At 40.4% G+C, this 21,720-nt stretch overlaps 1 protein-coding gene, 1 long non-coding RNA gene and 1 pseudogene across 2 annotated transcripts in view; 1 reads left to right on the top strand and 2 right to left on the bottom strand.

Annotated features, from left to right (window-relative positions):
• Window positions 1-19,005, top strand: part of LOC146479204 (uncharacterized) — a 26,118-nt gene extending 7,113 nt beyond the window's left edge. Inside the window, exons 4-15 of the mRNA XM_085111463.1 lie at window positions 1,208-1,307; window positions 2,368-3,618; window positions 4,088-4,153; window positions 5,551-5,721; window positions 7,177-7,274; window positions 7,542-7,671; window positions 8,539-8,645; window positions 9,371-9,466; window positions 10,867-11,029; window positions 13,187-13,267; window positions 14,281-14,762; window positions 16,058-19,005. Of these exons, the coding sequence (XP_084967589.1) occupies window positions 1,208-1,307; window positions 2,368-3,618; window positions 4,088-4,153; window positions 5,551-5,721; window positions 7,177-7,274; window positions 7,542-7,671; window positions 8,539-8,645; window positions 9,371-9,466; window positions 10,867-11,029; window positions 13,187-13,267; window positions 14,281-14,762; window positions 16,058-16,195 (2,883 nt within the window). The 3' untranslated portion in view covers window positions 16,196-19,005. The remainder of the gene's footprint in view (window positions 1-1,207; window positions 1,308-2,367; window positions 3,619-4,087; window positions 4,154-5,550; window positions 5,722-7,176; window positions 7,275-7,541; window positions 7,672-8,538; window positions 8,646-9,370; window positions 9,467-10,866; window positions 11,030-13,186; window positions 13,268-14,280; window positions 14,763-16,057) is intronic.
• LOC146479190 (uncharacterized) overlaps window positions 1-21,720 on the bottom strand; it is a 203,616-nt gene that overhangs the window by 79,593 nt on the left and 102,303 nt on the right. The window lies entirely within an intron of this gene.
• Window positions 18,775-21,547, bottom strand: LOC146479203 (kelch-like protein 21; annotated as a pseudogene).

The following is a 21,720-nucleotide window of genomic DNA, read 5'->3' as shown; positions in this document are numbered from 1 at the left end:
TGGCATCCCCCAAATCCATAGTCTCTAATTTTACCGATTTTTGAAAGTCTTCTACATGGTTGCAATCTAACTAGAGAACCTCAAACTTGGTAAACTGACTAATTTTAATGTGATCTTTCTTGTGATTTATTCCAATTTCCAATTAAATGAAAATTTAAAAACTCTTCTCTAGACTGTCTAGTCTCCATTTGTACTTCGTCACGGGCAATACATGAAACATGTTCTGTGGGCTCATATGAGGTCATATGAGGTTCTGGAACATCATCACTGCTGTCATTGTTGCTGTTATTTTTTTTTTGTTTCTCTACGGCCTGTTGTCTCAAAGTCAGTCTATTTCCTGAGGCCAATACCACAAGGGGTTACTATACCTTATAGTTATAGACCTTATTCCAAAATGGCTACTGTTTCAATATTCTTTTGTTGGTATTTAAATTAGCCCTTCTTGCCTCGTTTTTTAACTAAAAAATCAACAGAATATTTTATCTTGAACGAGGCAAGAAGTGCTAATTATTAGTATTAAAATGGTAGCCATTTTGGAATAAGGTTTACAGGGAAGGGAAGAAGGCAGTCAGTAATGATAAAATAAAATTATTTTTAATTATATATTCCTCCAAGAAAACACCCAGGAGCCAAGACTAGATCCCTGAAAATACTAATTAATTGAAAACTAATTAAAATTCTCCAAAACTAGCAACCCTTCTTTTTTATTTATCAAAAACAACTAGTTTATTTTTATCTACCCACCCACCCCTCCCTGCTCCCTGTTATGTTAATTATGGGTTGAGGCCAAGAGTCTGTGGGGCAAATCTATTGAGTATGTTTAACAAATCGACGGCAGTTTTCTATGGTCTATACTCTTATAGACCATAAAATGACGTCAAAAAATGTTCAAAACTCAAGTGGAACCACGAGCCGCAGGCGAGTGGTTTCACTGCCAAGTTTTGGACATTTTATGGCGTCATTTTATGGTCTATAAGAGTATAGACCATAGAAAACTGCCGTCGATTTGTTTTTTACAATAACATGGAAAAAGTACGAGCGGAATTGGCTATTTTTTCGTTGAAAAAGCGCGCGCGCGCGTTACACCTGACGTCATTTTTATTGTCTGTACTCTTATAGACAATAGCTACGAGCCAATCAGCGCGCGGGAATTTGGACAGTTATTGTAAAACATTATCTAGTTACACTTTTGTTTCCAATTTCACAGATATTTTGTAACAATTGCTGTTCGCAACTGGCCCGATTTCCTTACATGGATTTTAAGATTGGTAGAATTTGTCCTTCATGCACACAAGCTATCAAGGAAGGTAACGCTCTGAGTCTTTCAACTAAGTTGCTTTAACTTTATGACACATTTTTTCGTGAAAGTTTGGTAATGTGTTAGGTACATGTAATCAAATGGTTAATTAATAAAATTTCCTCACCAGTTTGAGAGCTCTTTTAAGTTATAAAATTTTCTGTGATGGTATAAAATCAAGTTATGGCCAGGGTGTAAATATGGAAATGCGGTGGCTGTTGGTTGAGGTTACTGTAGATATTTGAGGGTGTCCTCTGGGAAGTTATTTCTATGCAGTTATAAAAAGTAATCATCTCTGTAAATATTTGTGTGAGTTATATAAAATTGACTTGACTTGCACACTTAAAATAAATCCTGGAAAACTATACATCACCATAAAGTTTAAAAAAAAAATGAAGAAGCCTGAAAGAATACTTTTTTAAAACATTTCTGTATATGTAGGATTGCACCAGCATTTAAACACCCACTGTGGGATCTCCCATCAAGGGAGCAGAGATGTGTTTTTGATTTGATTTTAATGAAATGTCCCTGTTTCACATTTAATTGTCCTGCAAAATCGCATGGAGTATTGCCTGATACTTAGCTTTCATGGCTGTATGCCACGCTGGCTAAAATCAGGTTTTATCCTGCAAGAATGAGCAAGATAATTGTTTAATTATTCAACATCTTGACAACAAAGCACAGTTTTATTGCAGAAAAGCTGGAGATTGTTGTTGTTTGTCACATTCTTCTCCCCTGCGCACGAAATTGTGTATATCGCAGAATATCTGTTGTGTACAGATGATGAATAGTGAGTGCACTATGACCATATTTGGACAGTGTAACCATTTGTTGAATAATAATATTGGATATCTGCATTAATCTAGAACAAAGGTAGAAAGTTAAAAATAGTACCAGAAATAAATACTGATGGAATAATTCTAAATAAATAAATAAATAAATAAATAAATACATAAGGCCTAGTTTACAGACTTTGTTTTGCAGCACCTGTGATGAATTGTGTAACCATGTAATCCAAGTCCATGCTTGACTTTTAAGTTGGTTTTGTGCACTTTTCTTTCTTCTTTTAGTTACTCGAATAAAGAGAAGTGAACAATTATCAAAAGAAAGCAATTCACAGCAGAGAACTAGGACAGCACCTGGATTGCCGCCAAGCACATCAGCTCCACAGTTACCGCAGCCAACTCAAGGGCTTGTGATATCTAATAGCCAAACACAGTTGAAAAATTCAACAGTCGTGCCTTCTGTGCCGTTGCAGACAAACCAGGCTTCACAGCAGTACCAGCAATTACCTACTAGCTCATCTGCAAAGCCGGGTCAAAACTCAATAACACCAGCTGTGGTGCAGCCACAAGCATCCCAGGGTCTAATTATGACAGCACAACCAGCAAACCAATACATGTTAGTACCAGCTCATACTGTCAAACCAAACATGCCTGTTGTTTATCTGAACCCTGCTGTACCTAGTTTACAGCCTGGGGGACCAGTGTTTGTCCCGGCGGCACCATTTGTTCCACAGCAGGCTCCTGTCATGTTGATGGCCGCTCAGCCCTCTTCTACTCCATACTCACCCCAGACAGCAGCAAAGGCTGTAAGTACCTTGGCTAGTGGAGGCTGGAAGGGAGCAGCGCCAGTTGAAAACAGAACTTCTTCTGGAACGGTGTCGACTTTTACTGTCCTGCCACAACAGGTTGGACAGTCTGCTGTCCAGTCTGCTCAGAGACGGCAAGTTGGAAGTGTGAAACAGCCCACGACAGCTGTCAATCAAGCTTCTAACACTGTCAGTAATGCACCAGTGGACTCCTCCACACCTTCGTTACAGAGTCAAGGCACCGATCAAGCACCTGTCACCTATCCAAACCGCACAGTGGGTCTACCATCTTCCATGTCTCGTCAGCAGTCTTTTCCTCCATCAGTAACTGCTGCGGCACCACTCCAAACAAATCAAACTGGTCCTCTGTCTACAACTTCTCTTCCCAAGCCGTCACCTCGGGTGGCAACCTCTATAGCACCATACCAGACACAAGCAAGCCCCCCTTCTACACCCTCTTCTCGTCAATCTACAACTCCCATAACGAGCACTGCAGTACCAAACCAACAATCACCCCAAGCTGTAGTAAATAGTCCAATGGCAGACCCTGATGCCCAAGGAACATCACGTCCAAGGCACGCAGAAGGAAGCTTTCTCTTCAGTGATGAGAATGATCCAAACTTGAAGCCTCCGCTGAGAAGAGCAGGGAGGACCATTACCTGGCGCTACAGGACACAAGGAAAGAGTAAACTTCAGGAACAGAGGAGGTCTTTAGCAAAGGATTTGAGAGGTGAGGAGTGTTGTTTGATATCTTTCAGTGATCAGTGGCAGTTGTGAGTGCAGTAGAATTGTGCATGTGATGAACAGATAATGGCTGCATCTAAGAACTTTGTAGGGTTTTAACATTAGAAAATGAATGACAGTAATAAAGTCTTCAAATAGGTAGACTGAATTTTGTTTGCCTTTCAACTCTGCATTTCTTTTGCCAAACTCGTTTGCTTGTTTGGTTGAGTTTTGGTGCAGCATTTTCTTGCAACTTCAGGGCAACTACAATTTCCATGGGAGACATCACATACATCACTATGCAAATGTCTTCAAACTTGATTTCCGCATTTGGTGTTTTCTCGAAGCTGCTATCGCGAGTCAATTTGGCAGTCAAATATTTTGTTTCCCGCACGTTGTTTTTAAATTCCCAATCAGTTGATTTTCTTCCTGTTTTGAAATGTACACATTTTCTGCATTGTTTGTTGTTGCGATAGATTTACCAAATGGAGTGACGATTCAAGCTACTCAAGGACTCTTAGTTCATGTAAAGAGAATGAAACGTATGTATCAAGAATAGTTTTATCACAGTTGTTAGACTTCACCCTTTAAGCTCCACCAGCAAACTGCACATTCTCCTAGTTGTTACCCATATATTTGTTGTGGATAACGTCTGCTGTGGTTCAATTTTGTTTTTGGTTTGGAGCTCTGTCAGTAAATGTTCTATGCATTATATTTAGTGTACCCGCTGTGATTAGCCTTTGCTACTTGCCAGTAGCTAACTACGATTTTTTTCGCCGATCGCGGCGAATTTGATCGCCAGCGAGCCACCGATTGATGCGGACACACCTGCCGATTTTTTTCGCGGGTCGCGGCGATGTGGCTCTTCAACCTTGTTCTCGGGCTCTATCGAGGGGCATTTTGAAAAGTCGTGTGATAAAATCGCCCAACCTGATTGGTTGGCTTTACTGGCGATGAGCGTAGAAAATCGCGGGAACGGGCACACTTGGCGAACGCCGGCGAATTTAATCGCCGATATCTGACATGCCAGATATCGGCGATTTTATACGCTGATCGCGGCGATTGGCGAAAATCACAATCGCCGCACCGGGCACACCTGGCGATTTTCGCCGATGGCGGCGATCGGCGTATAAAATCGCCAAGTGTGTCGCTAGCTTCAGGAAATAAAGTATTGTTGTTATTGATGATGTGGTGTTTTTGTTTTGAAGCACTATTGCTATTCTTGAAGTAGTCAGTAGTATGCTTTTCTTATAACCGAGTTTCTTATAGATAAATGTTAACACGATTTCTATTGAAAGAAATGTGATGTTATGGTTTACTGAAGCCTGAACTTCTGAATGGACGATAGAAGTATTTTTTTTTCAATCAGTGACTCAGGCATACTCGGAAAAAGAAAATCCTATTTCTCCCAATAGTTGTCGAACCTTATGACCTTCCGATTACTAGTTCGGATGCTCCCATGAACCTAGTTTCTACGAGTCTCCTGTAGCTCATGGTAGAGCATCCCAACTAATAATCGGAAGGTTTTAGGTTTGACTCCTGATAGGAGCACTCGGATTTTCTTTTTCCGAGTATGCCTGTGTTACTCACTGAAAAAAAAAACCTCTGTGACGATTTGTATTGCGTTTAGAGCGGTTTTCAATTGCGTTTTGAAAGTAATTCGCGTTTGCTTTGGTTTTGCATTACTACGTTCTGGGATTGGTTAACAAAATTCGCGCCACTTTCTCAACTAATGGGAATCCAAACCAAAACCAATCGTGTTTTGGCTGCACGCATTTTCCCGCGCTTGGCGCCAGTTACATGGATTTGTTTCGAATTCTGATTGGCTCGTTGTGTCGTTGACGTCTGTTTTGATTGGCCAGAGTAATTACTTCGATTTGGTTTTACGACACTCAATTGCAAACCGCTCTAACTGTCGGTCCTTTTGTAATATTCGTAGTGAAGGAGAAAAACAAGGAGCTGAATGTGTGGTGCTACCGAAGTGAAGGACTCAACAAGTTCGATCATTTAGAGGTAGTGGTTATGCTCGAGGTGAGGAGAAGGGAGGACATCTTTCCCGAGGAACTTTTGCGAGTTTACAGAGGAATTTTACATCTGGCGTCAAAATTAGGTATGTGAAAAAAAAAAAAAAAAAAAAAAAAAAAAAAAGAAAACATCTTGTGCCGTTGTCTTCATTACCAATATAGCGTATGCATTTGTATGATAGATTTGCATGGTGCGCACAGAAACGATCCGATTTTGTGCCCTACGTTCATAAGCTTCAACTTTCCAATAAGCATTTCCTACCTCAAAAGTCACCCTACTGAGTGCTTCAACAGTGCAAGCGCTCCTTTCCGATAAGTACCTATATAAGATAACGACACTGGAATTATGAACTCAAATGATTACTCTGAAATCGTATTGTTACCTTTCGTAGCTGTTTTAGTTTCGTTTATTGCTCTCTCAGTAGTGTCATTGAAACCATGGACGCAAATGAATGCTTTGAAATCGTATTGCTACTATTTGAGGGGAGGCAACGTGGCCTGGTGGTCAGGTTCACCCCGCTCTGACCACTTGGAGTTTTGTTTCACGGTAGCTCCGTTGACAAACCCAAGGCCACGCTTTGTAAATAGCCAACTGGTCTGCCTCCCACCAGTTGGGTTTTTTTAACATATGTTATGTTGAGTTTGTATATTTATTTCACTGATTTGTAGTGTCCCCAATTAGCACAATAGTGCTAAATACTTCAGCACTTGAACAAAGTCTATTATGGTGGTCGCGCTTTTTTCATCTTGCGCGTCTACACTTTGGAACAATCTTCCTATTGATGTGAGAAGCGCCCCATCCGTTGAGTCTTTTAAAAGCAGGCCTTAAACCTTTTTTTATTTTAAGGAAAGAGCTTGAATTATTTCTTTTTGTAATATAATTTTTTTACATTACTATATTGTAAGAGCATTGAGAGTTTTATGTAATGCGCTAGAAATAAATTATTATTATTATTATTATTATTATTATTATTTGTTATTAGTGCTGTTTTAGTTTCGTTTATTGTTCACTCAGTAGCCGTGGCATTGAAGGTATTAATGCAAATAAGTTCTGAGAAAATCGCATCGCTTAAAACTGATTATGGTTTGTTATCTCTGAGGGAAAATCACTTGATAATGTCCTCTTGCTGTTTAGGATTTCTAAGAGAATTTCTCGTACGAGAAGAAGCACTGACTTCTTGTTGGAGTACTTTTCGTAGCCTCTTTAACCAATCACTTATCAAAGCAAAAACGCGTGGGAAAGCGTAGTGGACAAGCCAAGTGGCGACTGGGTTTGGTTTCCGTTGAGAAGAGGTCCGAGAGTTTGAAACAATTTTATCAATTTAAAAGCAATTTTTTAAGTGGAGCGAACATATCGCAAGGATCAGTGGAAAACTGCCCTTAACTGGCGAATCATTTGTCACAATCATTTGTTTTGTAACACCACGGCTGAACACTGGTCAAGATGTCACTTAGTGTGCACTTTGTCACAACTGCACAGAGCCTTTTGACCGTTTAGTTTGCTGTATTTACTCATTTTGTGCTATTTTCTGTTGTTGCAGGAAATCGTTTTGAGCACTGCAATTATTTGTCCAGCAATGAACAGTTCCTTGACAGCGCCAATGATGCTGGCTTCATTTTTGTTTCCAGTGAAGTGAAGGTAATTCTTCAAATTGCTGATATGTTGGCACAGACGCAAAATACCTCAAATAGGCTATCTGAGCCTTACCTATTGTCTGTAGGGCATAGTGAAAGGCTTGCACATGGAGGAAATGACATCTTTGTCCAATAAATTATTCGTTCATGTGAGCTTACTGAAGGGACATTTACATCTAAGATGCCGGAAGGTGGGAGTAGGAGGGCTTACTTTATTGAGGATAAACTCACGGAAATAAAACTGTTTATTTCCTTTTTTATGATACCACAGCCTAAACCCCATGGACTGAAGGAAATGAAGACACCTTTCTTGTACGGAATCTTAGTCAAAAGGCCCGAACTGGCTGCAGCTATGTTTACACCCAGCAGGCTTCTTCTTCGACTGGGATACGACATGAGAAGTAAGCTACGTTTGTAACTTAGTGCAGGTTAGTGCAGTGATTGTTTTAAAACAGTCTGACTAATCACAAAATGGATAAATAGCTGAATTTCCATTCAGATTTCAAAGTAAAAACTGTACCCGGTGGCAAGCGCGGGAAAACTGGCAACTGGTGCCAAACGCGGGAAACCATGCAACCGGTGCCAAACGCGGGAAACCATGCAACCGGTGCCAAGCGCGGGAAACCGTGCAACCGGTGCCAAGCGCCTGAAACCGCGCAACCGGTGCCAAGCGCGGGAAACCGTGCAACCGGTGCCAAACGCGGGAAACCGTGCAACCGGTGCCAAACGCGGGAAACCATGCAACCGGTGCATGCCAAGCGCGGGAAATAATACAAAGCGCGAGAAATCATTGAACCAGTACCAAGCCAGGGAAAACAGGTCACCGGAGAAATCGCGAGAAATCTTGCGACCGTTGCCAAACCTCCGAAAACATGGCTAATAGATCTTTAACATCCGCCTTAGGTACTTGGTTGAAAGACACCCCGTTTGCATGTTTGAAACTAATTGCACAGCTGTTCAAACACAAAATTAAACAAAGACAAATTTGCTTTCTACAGAATGAAGGACCACCGTTGCGTCTGCTGTTTACTCAGTGAATCCAATCGAGCCAAGTCGTACGATTGAGCTCGATAGATACATAGTATGTTGGATTGGATGGTTGAAATACCAAATGGTTGAATTTACTTGGTTGCACCGCGCTGATGTTCACAGAGAGTTAACAAAGACTCAGGTCTAACTACATGTATCGCCCTTTAACATGGCGGCACCCTCCATCTTCATCCAGCGACCCGAATTTACAGTAACAATTGCTTTCTTATGTCCTTCAGGTTTCCCGTTTCCATTGTGGAACTCTCGAGATCGCAGGCCAGTGAATTTAGGGAACGAACAGGAAGACAGATTCTACCACACCTTGTTTGCTATGAACAAGTACTTGGTGCGTATGGGACATTTACTATTGTAACCAAGATAGATCATGTTACAAAATACAACTACTGCTACAGAAATATAACATGAAGTAGCGTTCAGCAGCTTTCGCATGTAAACGCATTGATCCTTGGGAATTTGCACGCGAAGAACTGTTATTTATTTATTTATTTATTATTATTATTATTATTATTATTACTTATTATTAATTATTATTATTATTATTATTATTATTATTATTAGTATTATTATTATTATGCGCAGTGTACGACGTATGGATGCTACTATACTCTACAATGATATCAGGGTCTGGGGCGTTACTTGGTAATAACTTTAATATTAATTATTAATTATTATAGAGTTGTTTTCTTTAATTATGTGAACCTTACAGAGTCTAATTATAATAGTCTAATTATAATAGTCTCAAATTTGAACAGAAAATTCTTTTTCAGAAACGAGATGCTGTCACAAGTTAAACATTTTCAGTCAAACACGTGTGTCTTGGGATTTGTACTCTGAATTTCCTGCTTGCTGTTTTTACTAGCATAATTTAAGCTTTATTGCTAATTATTTTTTAATGCGTCAAACTTTTCTTAGCAAATATTTTGTGAGTTGGATATTTTAAAATTAGAACTTTTAACTTGTAAATAGCTTGGAATAAACGGAAAGAATTTCTTTCTTTTTTCTTCACAATTTTTTTTTGGTGTAAATTGGCCTCTTTCGTTTTCTTCGCAGAAAAACAGTGTCCCTGAAGCCCTTGTTCCTGGCCTTTACGTGGTGAAAGAAGACAATAAAGTTATTCTCCAACTTCCACACAGCGGACAAAGAGTGGTAAGTGATTACGATGGATATGCAATCCAACCTGTCAGTAAAGCTAGACAACATATCATGGTCTCTTGTCTAAAGTATCTGTCATGAAGGTGGTTAGTTTGTAAAGAAACTGTGGTGCTTTGTCGGTGGGGAGTGGAAAGGAATGTTTGGTTTTTATCGACAGAGTTGATAGGGTAATTTGGCCAGTGTAAAGAGATTCGAGTACTGACGTTTCGAGCGTTAGCCCTTCGTCAGAACGAATCAATAAATTGTGGGTTGTGTGTGGTTTATAGAGTGAGCAGTGAAGCTATGCTATTGGTCAAAGAGCATGATCGGTAATTCGGCCTCCCGCTTTCCTCCCTGGCTGTCCTCTAGTTGAAAGTTCTGTCGACTTAAGCCCGTAATACTGCCGGAAAAAGAAGCTTACCACGTAACTTGTTTAAGTTAAAGGCACCGCAGGGAGGCGGCTTGGCCGAGGCTTGCAATCCGGAGGTTACAGGTTCTGCTCCCGCTTCGACCCCTTGCTGGAGCTGTTCTCGGTAACCCCGAGTTCAATTCCTCGGCTGCGCTTGTAAAAATCCGACTAGTTTGCCTCCCGCCAGCTGGTATTTTTAGCCGGTTTTGTTGAATTTGGATTATTTGTTTCCCGTCATTTTAGTGGAGTGCCTCAGTGAAAACTACCTCATGTATAGCGAAGCTCACGTCCACTATAAACCATGTGTATCATACTAAACAGTACCACAGGAACTTACTGCCCAATGGCTTTTCATTTGTTATTATTAATTAACCCGTTTTTAGAGACTGAACACACCATCATAGTGGATGGAAGACCAAAGCGAACAAAACAATCCCGTTATGAAAAAATACCAGACGATATCAGATGTAGAAACACTAATGTGGACGGAAAATGACACAGCTCACTGCACTTTAGACACAAAAACTCTGTTTTCAAAAAAAATTCGGGATTAGTGTTGACGGGGTTTGAGCTGTTCAGCTTACAACTAACAACTGAGTGGAAACCCACTTTTTCTAAACGGACATAAAAAATCTGCCCTTTTAAAATGTCACCTTTTTTCCGTTCAGCGCCGAAATATCGGGCAAAAAATTTTTTTAAAAATAGACCAGTTGTTTTAGCCTTTTTTATTTATTTCGATCAAGTTCGCCACCGCCGTTAGGATCAGTCTGTCGTCTATATTTTGCATATCAAGGGGGAGCAGGGATGGCGCCTGTGCTGCGAGGGTTTTTCTCCGGGTTTTTCGGTTTTCCTCCCTTCACAAAAACCAAAATTTCCAAATTCCTACTCGACCAGAAAACGGTGGACGAAGAGCCACTCTGTGGATGTGCCACTGAAATTCCCATTTATTATAAATATGGTAGGTGGCGTCTTTCAAATAACAGTGCTGCTTACTTGTGCCTCGTAGGTGTTGAGTCTGTTGGACCGTCTAATAAAGAAAGAGAACCAAACAGCCACCGTGCCTCTGTTGTCTGACATCCCGCCCTATGTGGACACCTGCAAAGTTGTGCTCTGCAATGAACGCGGTGGAAAATATGTGCAGTCGTTTGGAAACGCTGAAAATACATCAGGTAATACACTCGATCAAAGGGAATACTGTCATGGACAAAAACGGTTGGGATTCTTAGAAAAAATGCTACCCAGATACTGCGACTACTTTGAGACTTTCCTTCAATTTTCAGTCACTCTACCCACTGTCCGTCCCCTCCCATCCTAATCAGAGATATAATAGTAACATTGCAGTGAGTGAGCTCGGGTGGGTGGGGTGGGGGACTCTCTGTGTCCTGGAATAGAGAGACTCCACCTCCTTGTAGGGTAGTCTGGACATATTCAATATTTCATATGGACACTCCTAAAGCAGACACCCCAGTAAGGCATACATTTCTCTTAGGCAGACACCAATGGGTTGCCTGGTTACCGCGAAATTCAAGCGTCTTATCTGTGATTGAATGAGTCACTTTTATTGAGATTTGGTAGTTCCATGAGCTAATTATAATTTCTTTACATGAAAGCCGTATATCGATATAAGCGATACAATATTTACATGTCAAATACAAAAAAATCCTGGTTATAAAACAATGCTATTATGCGTGTACATATAAAATACTTCGCACGTATAAATGAAAAGAAATTACAGAAACAACTATTTAGGTATCAAGCGACGGCCTGACAGCGTTTTATAGGTTCTTTATAAAAATAGCTTTTGATTTTGAAGTCTTTAAATTCAGAGGGACAGAATTCCGAAGTTTTGCTCCCTGTAGGAAAACGAATCTTTGTAGCATTTATAATAAACAAGGCAGACACTTTGCTAATGGTGGACGAATAGAGCTGATCCCGAGAGAGAGTTGACTGTACTCAACATCATTCCTTTTTGTTCCCTCAGCAACGTATAGAGCGTCACTACTTCCCCCCAACGATCTCAGTCCGGAGCGATCTCGGCTTTGCCCCCTTCCGGGACATAACAGTGGCCTTCAGCTCTGCACACCAAGGCTTAAGGTTACCCGGGACCTTCAGAGGTGTCTTCAGAGGTGTCTCGCGTCCAGCGATGTAGCGCGTCCGGCTTAAACTGTAGATACCTGAACCCTTATATCAAATTAAAGCTTATAGAGCTGGCTATCCAACTAAACCAAGAATTTTGAAATAAAATGAATTGCCGAATTTTTAGCGCTGTTATCTCGAATAAATTTTTTCACTTGGAGGAGCCACTTCAAAAGGAAAAACTCAAAGGAATTTGTTCGTTTGCCTTCAAATTTGGGCAGTAGCTAGTTAACATATAAACAACAAAAACGTGTCTGCGAATTTTTTTCTTCGAAATATTTTTTTCTCCGAGAGTGATTTTTGTACGATTACTCCACATTTTTTTCATCCTATTTCGAAAATGCTCTATAACTTTTCACTGCGATTGAATATGGCAAAACGCAGACACGTTTTTCTAGCGCTTTGGGTCAGGAAACTGAGGAGCAAATTAAATTAGCAAAGAAACAAAATTCACTTTGACTTGTAGCTTTAAAAAGGTGATTCGGACGCTCGCAATTAGAGGTCGTGAAAAATTCGACAATTTATTTTATTTCAAAATTCTTTGTATGGTTTGATAGTCAGCTCTATAAGCTTTAATTTGATATAGGGGTTTATGTATCTACAGCAGCGTTTAAACGCAAGACACCTCTGAAGGTCCCGGGTAACCTTAAGCACGTTTAAAAACTGTTTAGTGAAACGCAGTTTAAAATTTAAGATAAAAGCTGGTTTAAGATTTTTGTCGACTACATGTTTAGCACAAATGAAAGCATAAGTTAAAGTATACTTGATACCTATGTCAAAGCCAATGATTCAGCTTCTGTTACCAATTTTCATTTTGTTAAATTGTTAAACCTGGTGTAATTAAACATCTTTTGTTGGTGTGAATGGGTCGTAGGGTTGTCCCTTGTGTGGTTACTGGGCGACTTCTCTTACGTTTGTCTAGGTTGACTGCACCACTGAATAATTGCGATTGCAATGTTATCATACCCAAGTTGTTCAAAGGCCGGATACCCTTATCCAGCGGGTAAAATGTGCCCGAGCTAATATATTTTAAACACGCAGCAACTTTTCCGCCGGATAAAGTTATTTGCTCTTTGAACAACCAAGGCCTGAACATCCTCTTTCGTACTCTCTGTAAGTGATAGTGGTATTCAACTCGGCTGTACCTCGTTCTTCGGCCTTGTAGACTAATTATTATTAACATTATTCAGTTGTAGGCCTTGGATTTCTGATGCTTCATCTTGGAGTGGATGCTTCTTCACCTCTCAGCTTTGGTGGCGAACTTCTGGATGGTGAGTATTTTAAACTTTCCTCTTCATGCCGTGTTTTTAGAAGAAACCCAAAACCCGACGTGAACAAAAGAACCAAAAACAGAGTACCATGTGAGAGTGCTGTTTAATAGCTTTCATTTAAAAGAGCAATACTTCAGGATTTCGTACACACACCCGCGGTCAGTCAGTCGGTCAGTTGACGTCGTCTCGTTGGGGAGGAAGGATTGTGCGACGAGCCGAAAGAGCGTCTGCGAGGGAGGTTACATTACCTATTACAAAACTAAAATTTAGGATTGAAAAATATCAAGCATTTGCTTTTAATCCCTAGTCTTCAACTCTATGTATCCATTTCCGTAACTTATCTTACAGCGATTTTTCCCATTGCATTTTACAGTTTGTAGTGTTTTGTGTAGCTTGACTCACAGTGCATGAAGACAAGTTGCGAAAGCAGGGTTTTCTTTTCTTTTTTTTAAATAATAATAATAATAATAATAATAATAATAATAATACTCTATTGATCAGTTCCAAGCTTTTCAGATCAGTTCACATACAATAAATCATGACTTACATAGTAAAAACTGACATACCAATGAAAAACCGAGCTGTTATTGACTAACTAATCAATCTGTTAAAAATATAAAAATTCAAGCACTTCAAATTTCAATAAAAATTTGGTACAAAAGATATGCTTTATAGTCTCTTTCAAAAAGCGTGATGTTGGAATAGTCTTTTCCCGAGTGTTCTGGGTAGAGAGTTCCACTGAATGATACTGCCCGTTATCGAAAGGTTCGCTGGCCAGCGGTAGATTTGTATGCAGGGATGTTTCAGAGTATCTTTGTTTCGAGTGTTCCTGGTGTGAACTGTCGAGCGCGTGGACAGACCATCAGAAAGATAGCCTGAAGCTTGGCCCTTTACACATTTGAAGGCCAAAATACCGTCTTTGTATTTATTTTCATCAATCAGCAAACACAGATTGACAGCAAATACTCGATACTGACAGACAATCGATTCAGACACGTTGTATTTGTTTTCAGATGGAGTGCTGGTTTTCTTGTCCAAGACCCACACGCTAAAGCTCCGGCAGAGCTTGGAAGAAAAAGCCAACTGCTATTTCTACCTGGGCGATAAATTTGATATCGCCCACTTTGAGCTGCGCTGGATGCAGGATGCCAATTATCACGTAACAAAATCAGCCAAAGACGATCTGCAGCCCAGGCAAGGATTCGCCAATCCCGCTAACCCGGCCACGACGACTGCTGCGGCAGAGACGACAGCGAAGGAGCCTGGTGCCGATTATCACCCAGGCCTCGCAACTATCGACATTCGTTACTCGGGCTACGGAAGCGAGGTTGAACTTCTGAAGAAAGTGTTTGATGACCACACGAAGATTCTAAAAATCTTGGAAGACAACATCCGGCAAGCGTGCACGGAGCCCCTCATGAAACACGAGAATAAAATGAAGACTGGAGAGCGTGTGGAGTTACAGCTTCGCGTTGTGCTGAGGCCGAGTTACAAGGTAAGCTAAGAACACTATACACTTAATGTATGGTCCCTCAGGAAACAGTTAGTTTTGTTTTCTCGAGAGTCCTGATCGTCTCGGGAAACATCAGGACTCGAGGGAAAACAAAACTAACTAGTTTCCCGAGGGACCATACATTAAGTGCTTTGTTATATATATTTGGACTTTCCCTTCAACAATAACAGCAAAACAAACAAACAAACAAACAACTAAGAGGGCAACAACTGCGGAATTGTATCCCGGTCGGGATACATTTGTATTTGATCAGGGGCACGTGACAAAGAATAAACAAATCACAGTGCTCGTTTTGTTGAGTGAATGTCTAGGTATATGACAATGTAGTTTATTGGAAATTGGCTTCTAAGGGCCCAGTAGGCAATGCCGCGCTCTTAAACGCGGTCAACGTACCAAAAAAGAAAAGTTCCGTTAAAGATAAAGATTTCACTTTGAGAAGTCAAAGCTGATAAGCCTTTTGTGAGTCTGAGTTTACTATATCATTTTATGATTTACTAAGGATCACTAGGAGAGTTTGAGTTATTTAAAGTGAAGTTTGTCACGTATGCAAACAGTAAATAGTGCCGATAAATCTTCACATACTTCACTTAAAAAAAAAGAACTTGAAACCTTTTTGGTAAATTATAAGATGACTTATTTAACTCAGTCTCACAGTCTCTCAGTTTTCTCCCTGTGTCTGAAGCGTATAAAAGCGTCAAATTTCACTGCCAGACGGGTGACTTGGGATGGTGGGGCTGTGACGTCAATACCGGAACGCCAGCCTTGCGACTTCTCTATTCTTCAGTTGTTTTTCATGTGCAGAGGAAGAAACTTTTGTGGTTCAAAAATATGAATGGGGCTGGCGAATACTCAGAATGATAATAGGGAGCTTAAGCACAGACGTCCGTGAGCCACGTACGACAACCTGAAGTCGATTTTTGTTTCCTTTTTGGAGCATTTTGACGCCATCACGTTTGTAACATCAAGCCACAGACGTCAAACAAGAGCTTTTCCTGTCCGTTGTGAGGAGCAAAAACGCGCCAAAAAAGGAAACATTCGACTTCCGGTTGCCGTCCGTGGTTCACGAACGTCTGTGCTTAAGCTCCCTAATAACGATCTGCCACGGAGAAGTGCCAGCTGATGTCAATCCTTTTGTTCAGCTGGTGGCGCTTACTAAAAGTATCAAACTGAAGGCTCTGGTTAGTGATTAGCTAGCGAAAAAGCACAGCGGATTCTTGGGAAGGGCATGCCGAGTGGACTTGTTACTCATCCCTTGATTATTTCTGTCTCCAATCCAGAAGTGGTCAGTTGGTCCAAGTGATCTTCCCACGGCTCTTATCCGCTCTCTTCAGATGGCTCTGCACACCGTCAAGGTACCCGTGGTTTCAGAGGGGGAACTGGTGATGAGTTTTGATGTTAGTGTCGTTAAACAGTAGCGCGCTTTGTTGTAAAGATGAATGACATTTATTTTGTATCAGTCAAGAATATATTGTAGAAAAACAGAACTAGATAGTTTACGGATGTACAAGTCATATACTTGTAGGATTCATGACTAGAAGTCATTTATCTTACTAAGGCATTTTTTTTTACAAATTATGTGCAATTCTAACGTTATGTGCCACTTTACTGCTTAAAGGGACTATGTCAGCTGGGGCACATGCGCAGTAGAGTCCGATTGAGACTAATTTGCAAGCAACTCGTTGGAGGATTTTCGTTTTTTCCGCCTTTCCAAAAGCTTTCAAAAATATCGCAACAAACAGCTGCTGTAATTACTAAAGAACTTTTGTAATTTAAAAAAAAAAAATCACCTAACTTCCGAAGTTAAACACAATTCAAACATGAAAACAGCTTCCTGAATTCTGCGAGGGTATTTGAAAAAGTTGGGCCAACGATTTCAAAGTGCTTCTCATCAGCGCGCATGCGCCTGGGTTGACATAGTACCTCTATACTTTTTTGACAGTAGCAACAGAAGTAATGCAGAGGGCAGGTAACGTAATGTAACATAAACAAAGAGGCGTGTTTCATCCGATTTCCAAGCACCAAAGAAGTGCATGGGTTGAAAAACACAAGGCGTAGCCGATTTATTTTTAACTATCTACGAGGTGTTTGGAAATCGGATGAAATACTCTTTCGAGAGTTTGATAAAAACCATTCATAATTCTCGGAAAAATTAAAAAAAAAAGCAAAAGCACCGCATATAATTTAATTGACATCACATTTCGTAGGTCAAAATAACGAGAAAGCTGTTTTGCTGGTGACGATTAGTGACAGTATTGTGTTCGTAACACGTTTTCTACACTTAAAAAAAAAAATAATAAAACTGAGTAAACAAATAAAACAAGACAAAAATGTTGACACCCATCAGTCTTTTCTTTTCTTTTCTTTTTTTCTTTTATGGCCGTATAGCTGAGAGAAGGCATTTTTGGAGGCATTGTCAGGAATTTTGTAGAAATATTCATTGCGAATATTTTGAAGTCCAAACTCGGATTTTAGTGGTCAAATAGATTGTCACCGAATTCAGCTCAATATTAAAAAAAAGACGAAAGAAAAGAAAGGAAAAAATAAACAAAAGGAAAAAAACAAAACAAAACATGAAAGCGCCTGGAAAACCTGTAAGGCCGTTATCTTTTAAGCTGCATGTCTCAATAATTCGAAGAGAAAGGCATTACATTGTTGTTGTCTTAAAAGAGCGGAACCACGCACGTTAAGTTAAAGAGGATGAATCATGGACTGCTCTGAGATGCAAAGCATCAAGGGGAAACACATTGGAAAAGATAAAGCAACACAAAATCAATGTTATCGTATTTTGCTTTTAAGGGGTCCTAACGTGCGGTGTATTTCAGAGGTTTTTGAGGAAGGTACGGTAGAGTTATCACTTCAGCAAAGGGAAATTGAGATAAATGTTTTTAAAAATGCAAAAGAAAACAAAATCAATGTAAAGGTTCTTCGTGATCAAGCAAAATCATGGGGCTGATACTTTGACACTTTACAGGTGGACCTGAATTCGTTTGATGACGATAGATTTATGAACAATTAAACTAAAAAAGCTAAGTTTGAAGTTATTCCGGGAAAGCGGAAGCTCATACTTAACAATTAGACGGCGAGCTCGAGGTTTCTATCGGCTGATAGTTGGCGAGGGGCGAAGCCCCGTGCCAACTATCAAAGGCGATAGAAACCGAGAGCGAGCCGTCTAATTGTTTTAGCATACCTCAGTGATTGATCTATCAAGCAAAAAATCTTTTTATTTCATTAATTTTGATATATTTGTGCAATGATGCATGCTAAATCGCGCGCGCTCTGACAAACTGCCGTCTATCGATCGATAGACGGCACCTGTGTAGCCAATCAGATTGCGAGTTACGCGATAGTCGGTCACTGAGGTATGCTAAAAAGGGATAGAAGCGTTTAACGTGCGCTCACAGCGTGCGAATATTCAGTGTTGTTGAGTACCATATTTCGAAAGCCTATCATTTAAACAAAGCGCGAACACTCGCGCGGAAACTGCGTCACTGCAGTGAAGCGATTTGATTGGTTTATTAAATAAGTTACCATTTTTCAAAAATGGTTTATGCGAGATTGAATTTTCGCACTCTTTTGGCTACGGCCATTTTATGGCCTTTTGTCTCTTGGCATGTTGGATTTAATTTAACTAGTTTATCTAATCCCTGTTGACCTTTATATTTGTTCGCATTTCAGTCGAGTCTAGAATAGTTCTAGTTACAAATAAGAAATCGAATGTGCATACTGTTACCTCTCAAAGTAAAGTGTGTTTTTGTTGTTTATGTGATAAGAGCGGTTGGTTAGCACAACTCGCGCCAATTTCTCAACCAATGAGACACAAAAGCCAAAACCAATCACGACCTGGTGGCGCGCGTTTTCCCGCGCTTGGTGCCGATTGGATTTTATTTGATTGGTCTATTGCGCTCAGTATGCGCCTGTCGTGATTGGCCAAGGAAATTGTTTTGGTTCCGGTTTCATGACACTTAATTGGAAACCGCTCTTTTTGAGCATGAGCTGAGCTACTGCTATTTTTGCCAGTTTTTCTGGGGCTTGAACTATATTGGACGCGACCGAAATGCGACTTGTAAATTGAGCCTTATTTAGTTTATTTGTGTCGTCGAAATAAAAGTCGTTGTAAAATATTCGCCAGGCGAAGTAGGGTAGTCTATCTTCTGATTGAAGATCGAAGTTAAAGGTAGAAATAATATCTTTAAAAAAAAGAAGATGAATAAATGTTTTGAATAGATTTAGTCTTGTTAAAGTTGATTACCGAGAAATCTAAGTGAATTAACCATCAAACAGAATACAACAACACTCTCTCTGCACACTTAGAGAACGAAGCTGCAGAGTGGAACAGTAAATCAGTCACCACTGGGGTACGACAATCTGGCAGTTTATTAAACTTCTCCATGAAAATAAAAGGGGCAGGACGGCACAAAAAGCAAGGCGCCAGCATCATACGTTGAAAAATGTGACACGGACAAAGAAGGCTAATTCTAACCAAACCCCAACTTTAATCCTCACCTAACCCTAACACTAGTCCGAACCGGCCTCGTTCCCAGGTCTAATCGCGCTTATCGAGCAGTCCGAGCTGCCTGTCTGTGCATGTTTCCGATCAATCTCGTACACAGAGTTTTCAGGCTCTTTGGCCAGCGGCTGGTCGCGAGGAGAGACTCTGTGCAACTAGAATTTCATTTAAATTTTTTGATTGGCTGCTCCGTAACGGCTTGCATTGTTTTACCTCAGAAATCCTGCGGTAATAAAATCCCAGTTCCCCAGAGTCTTTCTGGCGATCAACCGCTGGCCAAAGGGCCTGAGGACCCTGGGTTCGAGATATCACATGATCACACATTTCTTGGAAACTTTTGGACGGTCTTCAGGGTATGAGGCTCGTTGAAAGAACTTTGATCCTTTAAACACTCTCATTAAACAAGCAAAAGCAATTCCGTTATAGCGTACATTCAGTACATTAATGTTCCATTCCAAAGGAAATGGAGCAATCTCCTGCCATTCATTCTTGTCAGGGTCATAGTATTCAAAAATACTGTCCAGTTGATTTGGGTTTCCTTCGCTGGAAAATGAATCTTTTACTAAACAGAGCTTGTCATCAGCACATAAACATGTTACGTAGCTTTGCATCTTTGGATTTGCTATAGCCTGCCATTCATTTGTTGTTTCATGGTACACTTCACAAGATACTAAACAAGGTACACCTCCACCAACAATGTAAATTTTCCCCTTTGCCGCAGCACCGCAAGCGTAGCTTCTGGCTGGGTTCCTGAAGGTCCGCTATTTTGTCCCATGTGTTTGTACTAAGGTCATACCTGTTGGCATCAGGCACGGTTTTCCATTCCCCATTGTCTTGTTCTAATTTACCACCAAGAAAATAAATAAAATTGTTTTCGGTGGCCACAGCACAAACTGCAAACCTATAACCCATGTCACATGATGTTATGTCTTGCCAAGAGTTTGATTCGGGTGTGTATTTCATGAGATAGGAAAGATGTCTTTTGCCACAAGGTGAGTAGATTCCGCTAGTGCGTAGAGAAGTACAGGCTGGGCAAAATATACCATATTCACACATCAAGGCGTAAATATCCTCTTCATTACTAACACATGCACAGTTAATTTCCCTCTGCACTTCATTCGGAAATGACTCCCACTTGCTTGAGAATGAATCATAGTTTAATGAGCGACTGGATTCCTGAGATACAAAGTATAAGTTACCGTGGCAAGAGACTGCATTTTTGTTGCCACTGTCATTGAGATAACCCTCCAACGTGCCACGAAACCTTGACCATTTATCCACACGAGGGTAATAACATAGAATTTCATCGACCTTTCTACGACTCACACAGCTTACTACTATAACGGGAATCTCAAGGGACTTTCTTGGTTTGACACGGAAATGGTGGAAACTTTCAGAGTCAATGAACTTCACAGCGTCCTTCACGAGAGCCATGCAGCCTTCATTACGATTCACGAGTTTATTTGTCACGATATCACTGCGTAGAAAGTCACGCAATATATAAACAAGTCGAACTTCACGAAACAACTCGGCAAAATGTTCCTTTCGCTCGTTTTTTTCGTGATCAATCCATGTTAGAATGATCTTGAAAACATCTTCCTCGGCGCTAACATTGATTTCGTCACTTGAAATCCACACTTTAACTTCATTGCTCGACAGATTCAAGAACTCTTCCGTTTTCGATACGGTGCTGAAATTTGGAAGGATGTAGTTTCTCGCGTCGGAAAGAAGTTTTTCGCAGTGGTAGTTTTCTGCAAAATGGTAGGTTGATACACAACTGAAAACATTTAATTTCTCTGCCACAGTGTTCCCAGCAATAGTTTTCAGATGCGGAAGAACTAAATAGTCTGCCAGTACGATCAAATCTCGAGCATTGTCTTCAGCTGTTATCTGAACGCTCCCAGTGTAGATAAACTCCTATATGTCTGTTAAACAAACCTCTGTTATCATTTCCAACCGAATTACTCCTTCGTTGGACTCTTTCATGTCGGTACTGAGCAACTTTTCGAAGAAAGTACTTGCCTCTGAAAGAACACGTCTGTGAGCTTTGAATTCTTTCCCATCCTCGACAACCAAAGTAACGTCGAAAGGATGATCGAGTGTTTCTTGTGGAATGAATCCTCGGTTAGTACCCGGAACATCACGACTGCTTTGTGATGAAGCTTTCATTGAAATACGGTCTACTTTTTAAAGCCACTTGTCTTTAGTCCAATACATTAATATATAGAAACCTTATCGTGACCATTCACTGAGATGTGCCGACCGGGCTTGTGCGAGAGACTGGTCTCTATACCAAAATGAACGCCTGGTGATATTTGATATTTGCTTGTTTTCAGTAAAAATCCAAAAGACAGCCCCGTGTAAGCAATACATCGATGTTCGAGGTAAAATATCAGCATTTTTTCTTTCAAAGGGGCTAATTTCTTTTTCGTG

The sequence above is a fragment of the Pavona decussata genome, unplaced genomic scaffold, assembly GCF_977016875.1.
Source record: "Pavona decussata unplaced genomic scaffold, jaPavDecu1.1 SCAFFOLD_61, whole genome shotgun sequence".
In the NCBI taxonomy this organism is placed as follows: Eukaryota; Metazoa; Cnidaria; class Anthozoa; order Scleractinia; family Agariciidae; genus Pavona; species Pavona decussata.
Note: the sequence above shows the minus strand (reverse complement) of the source record. Positions and strands in the feature narration are given on the sequence as shown.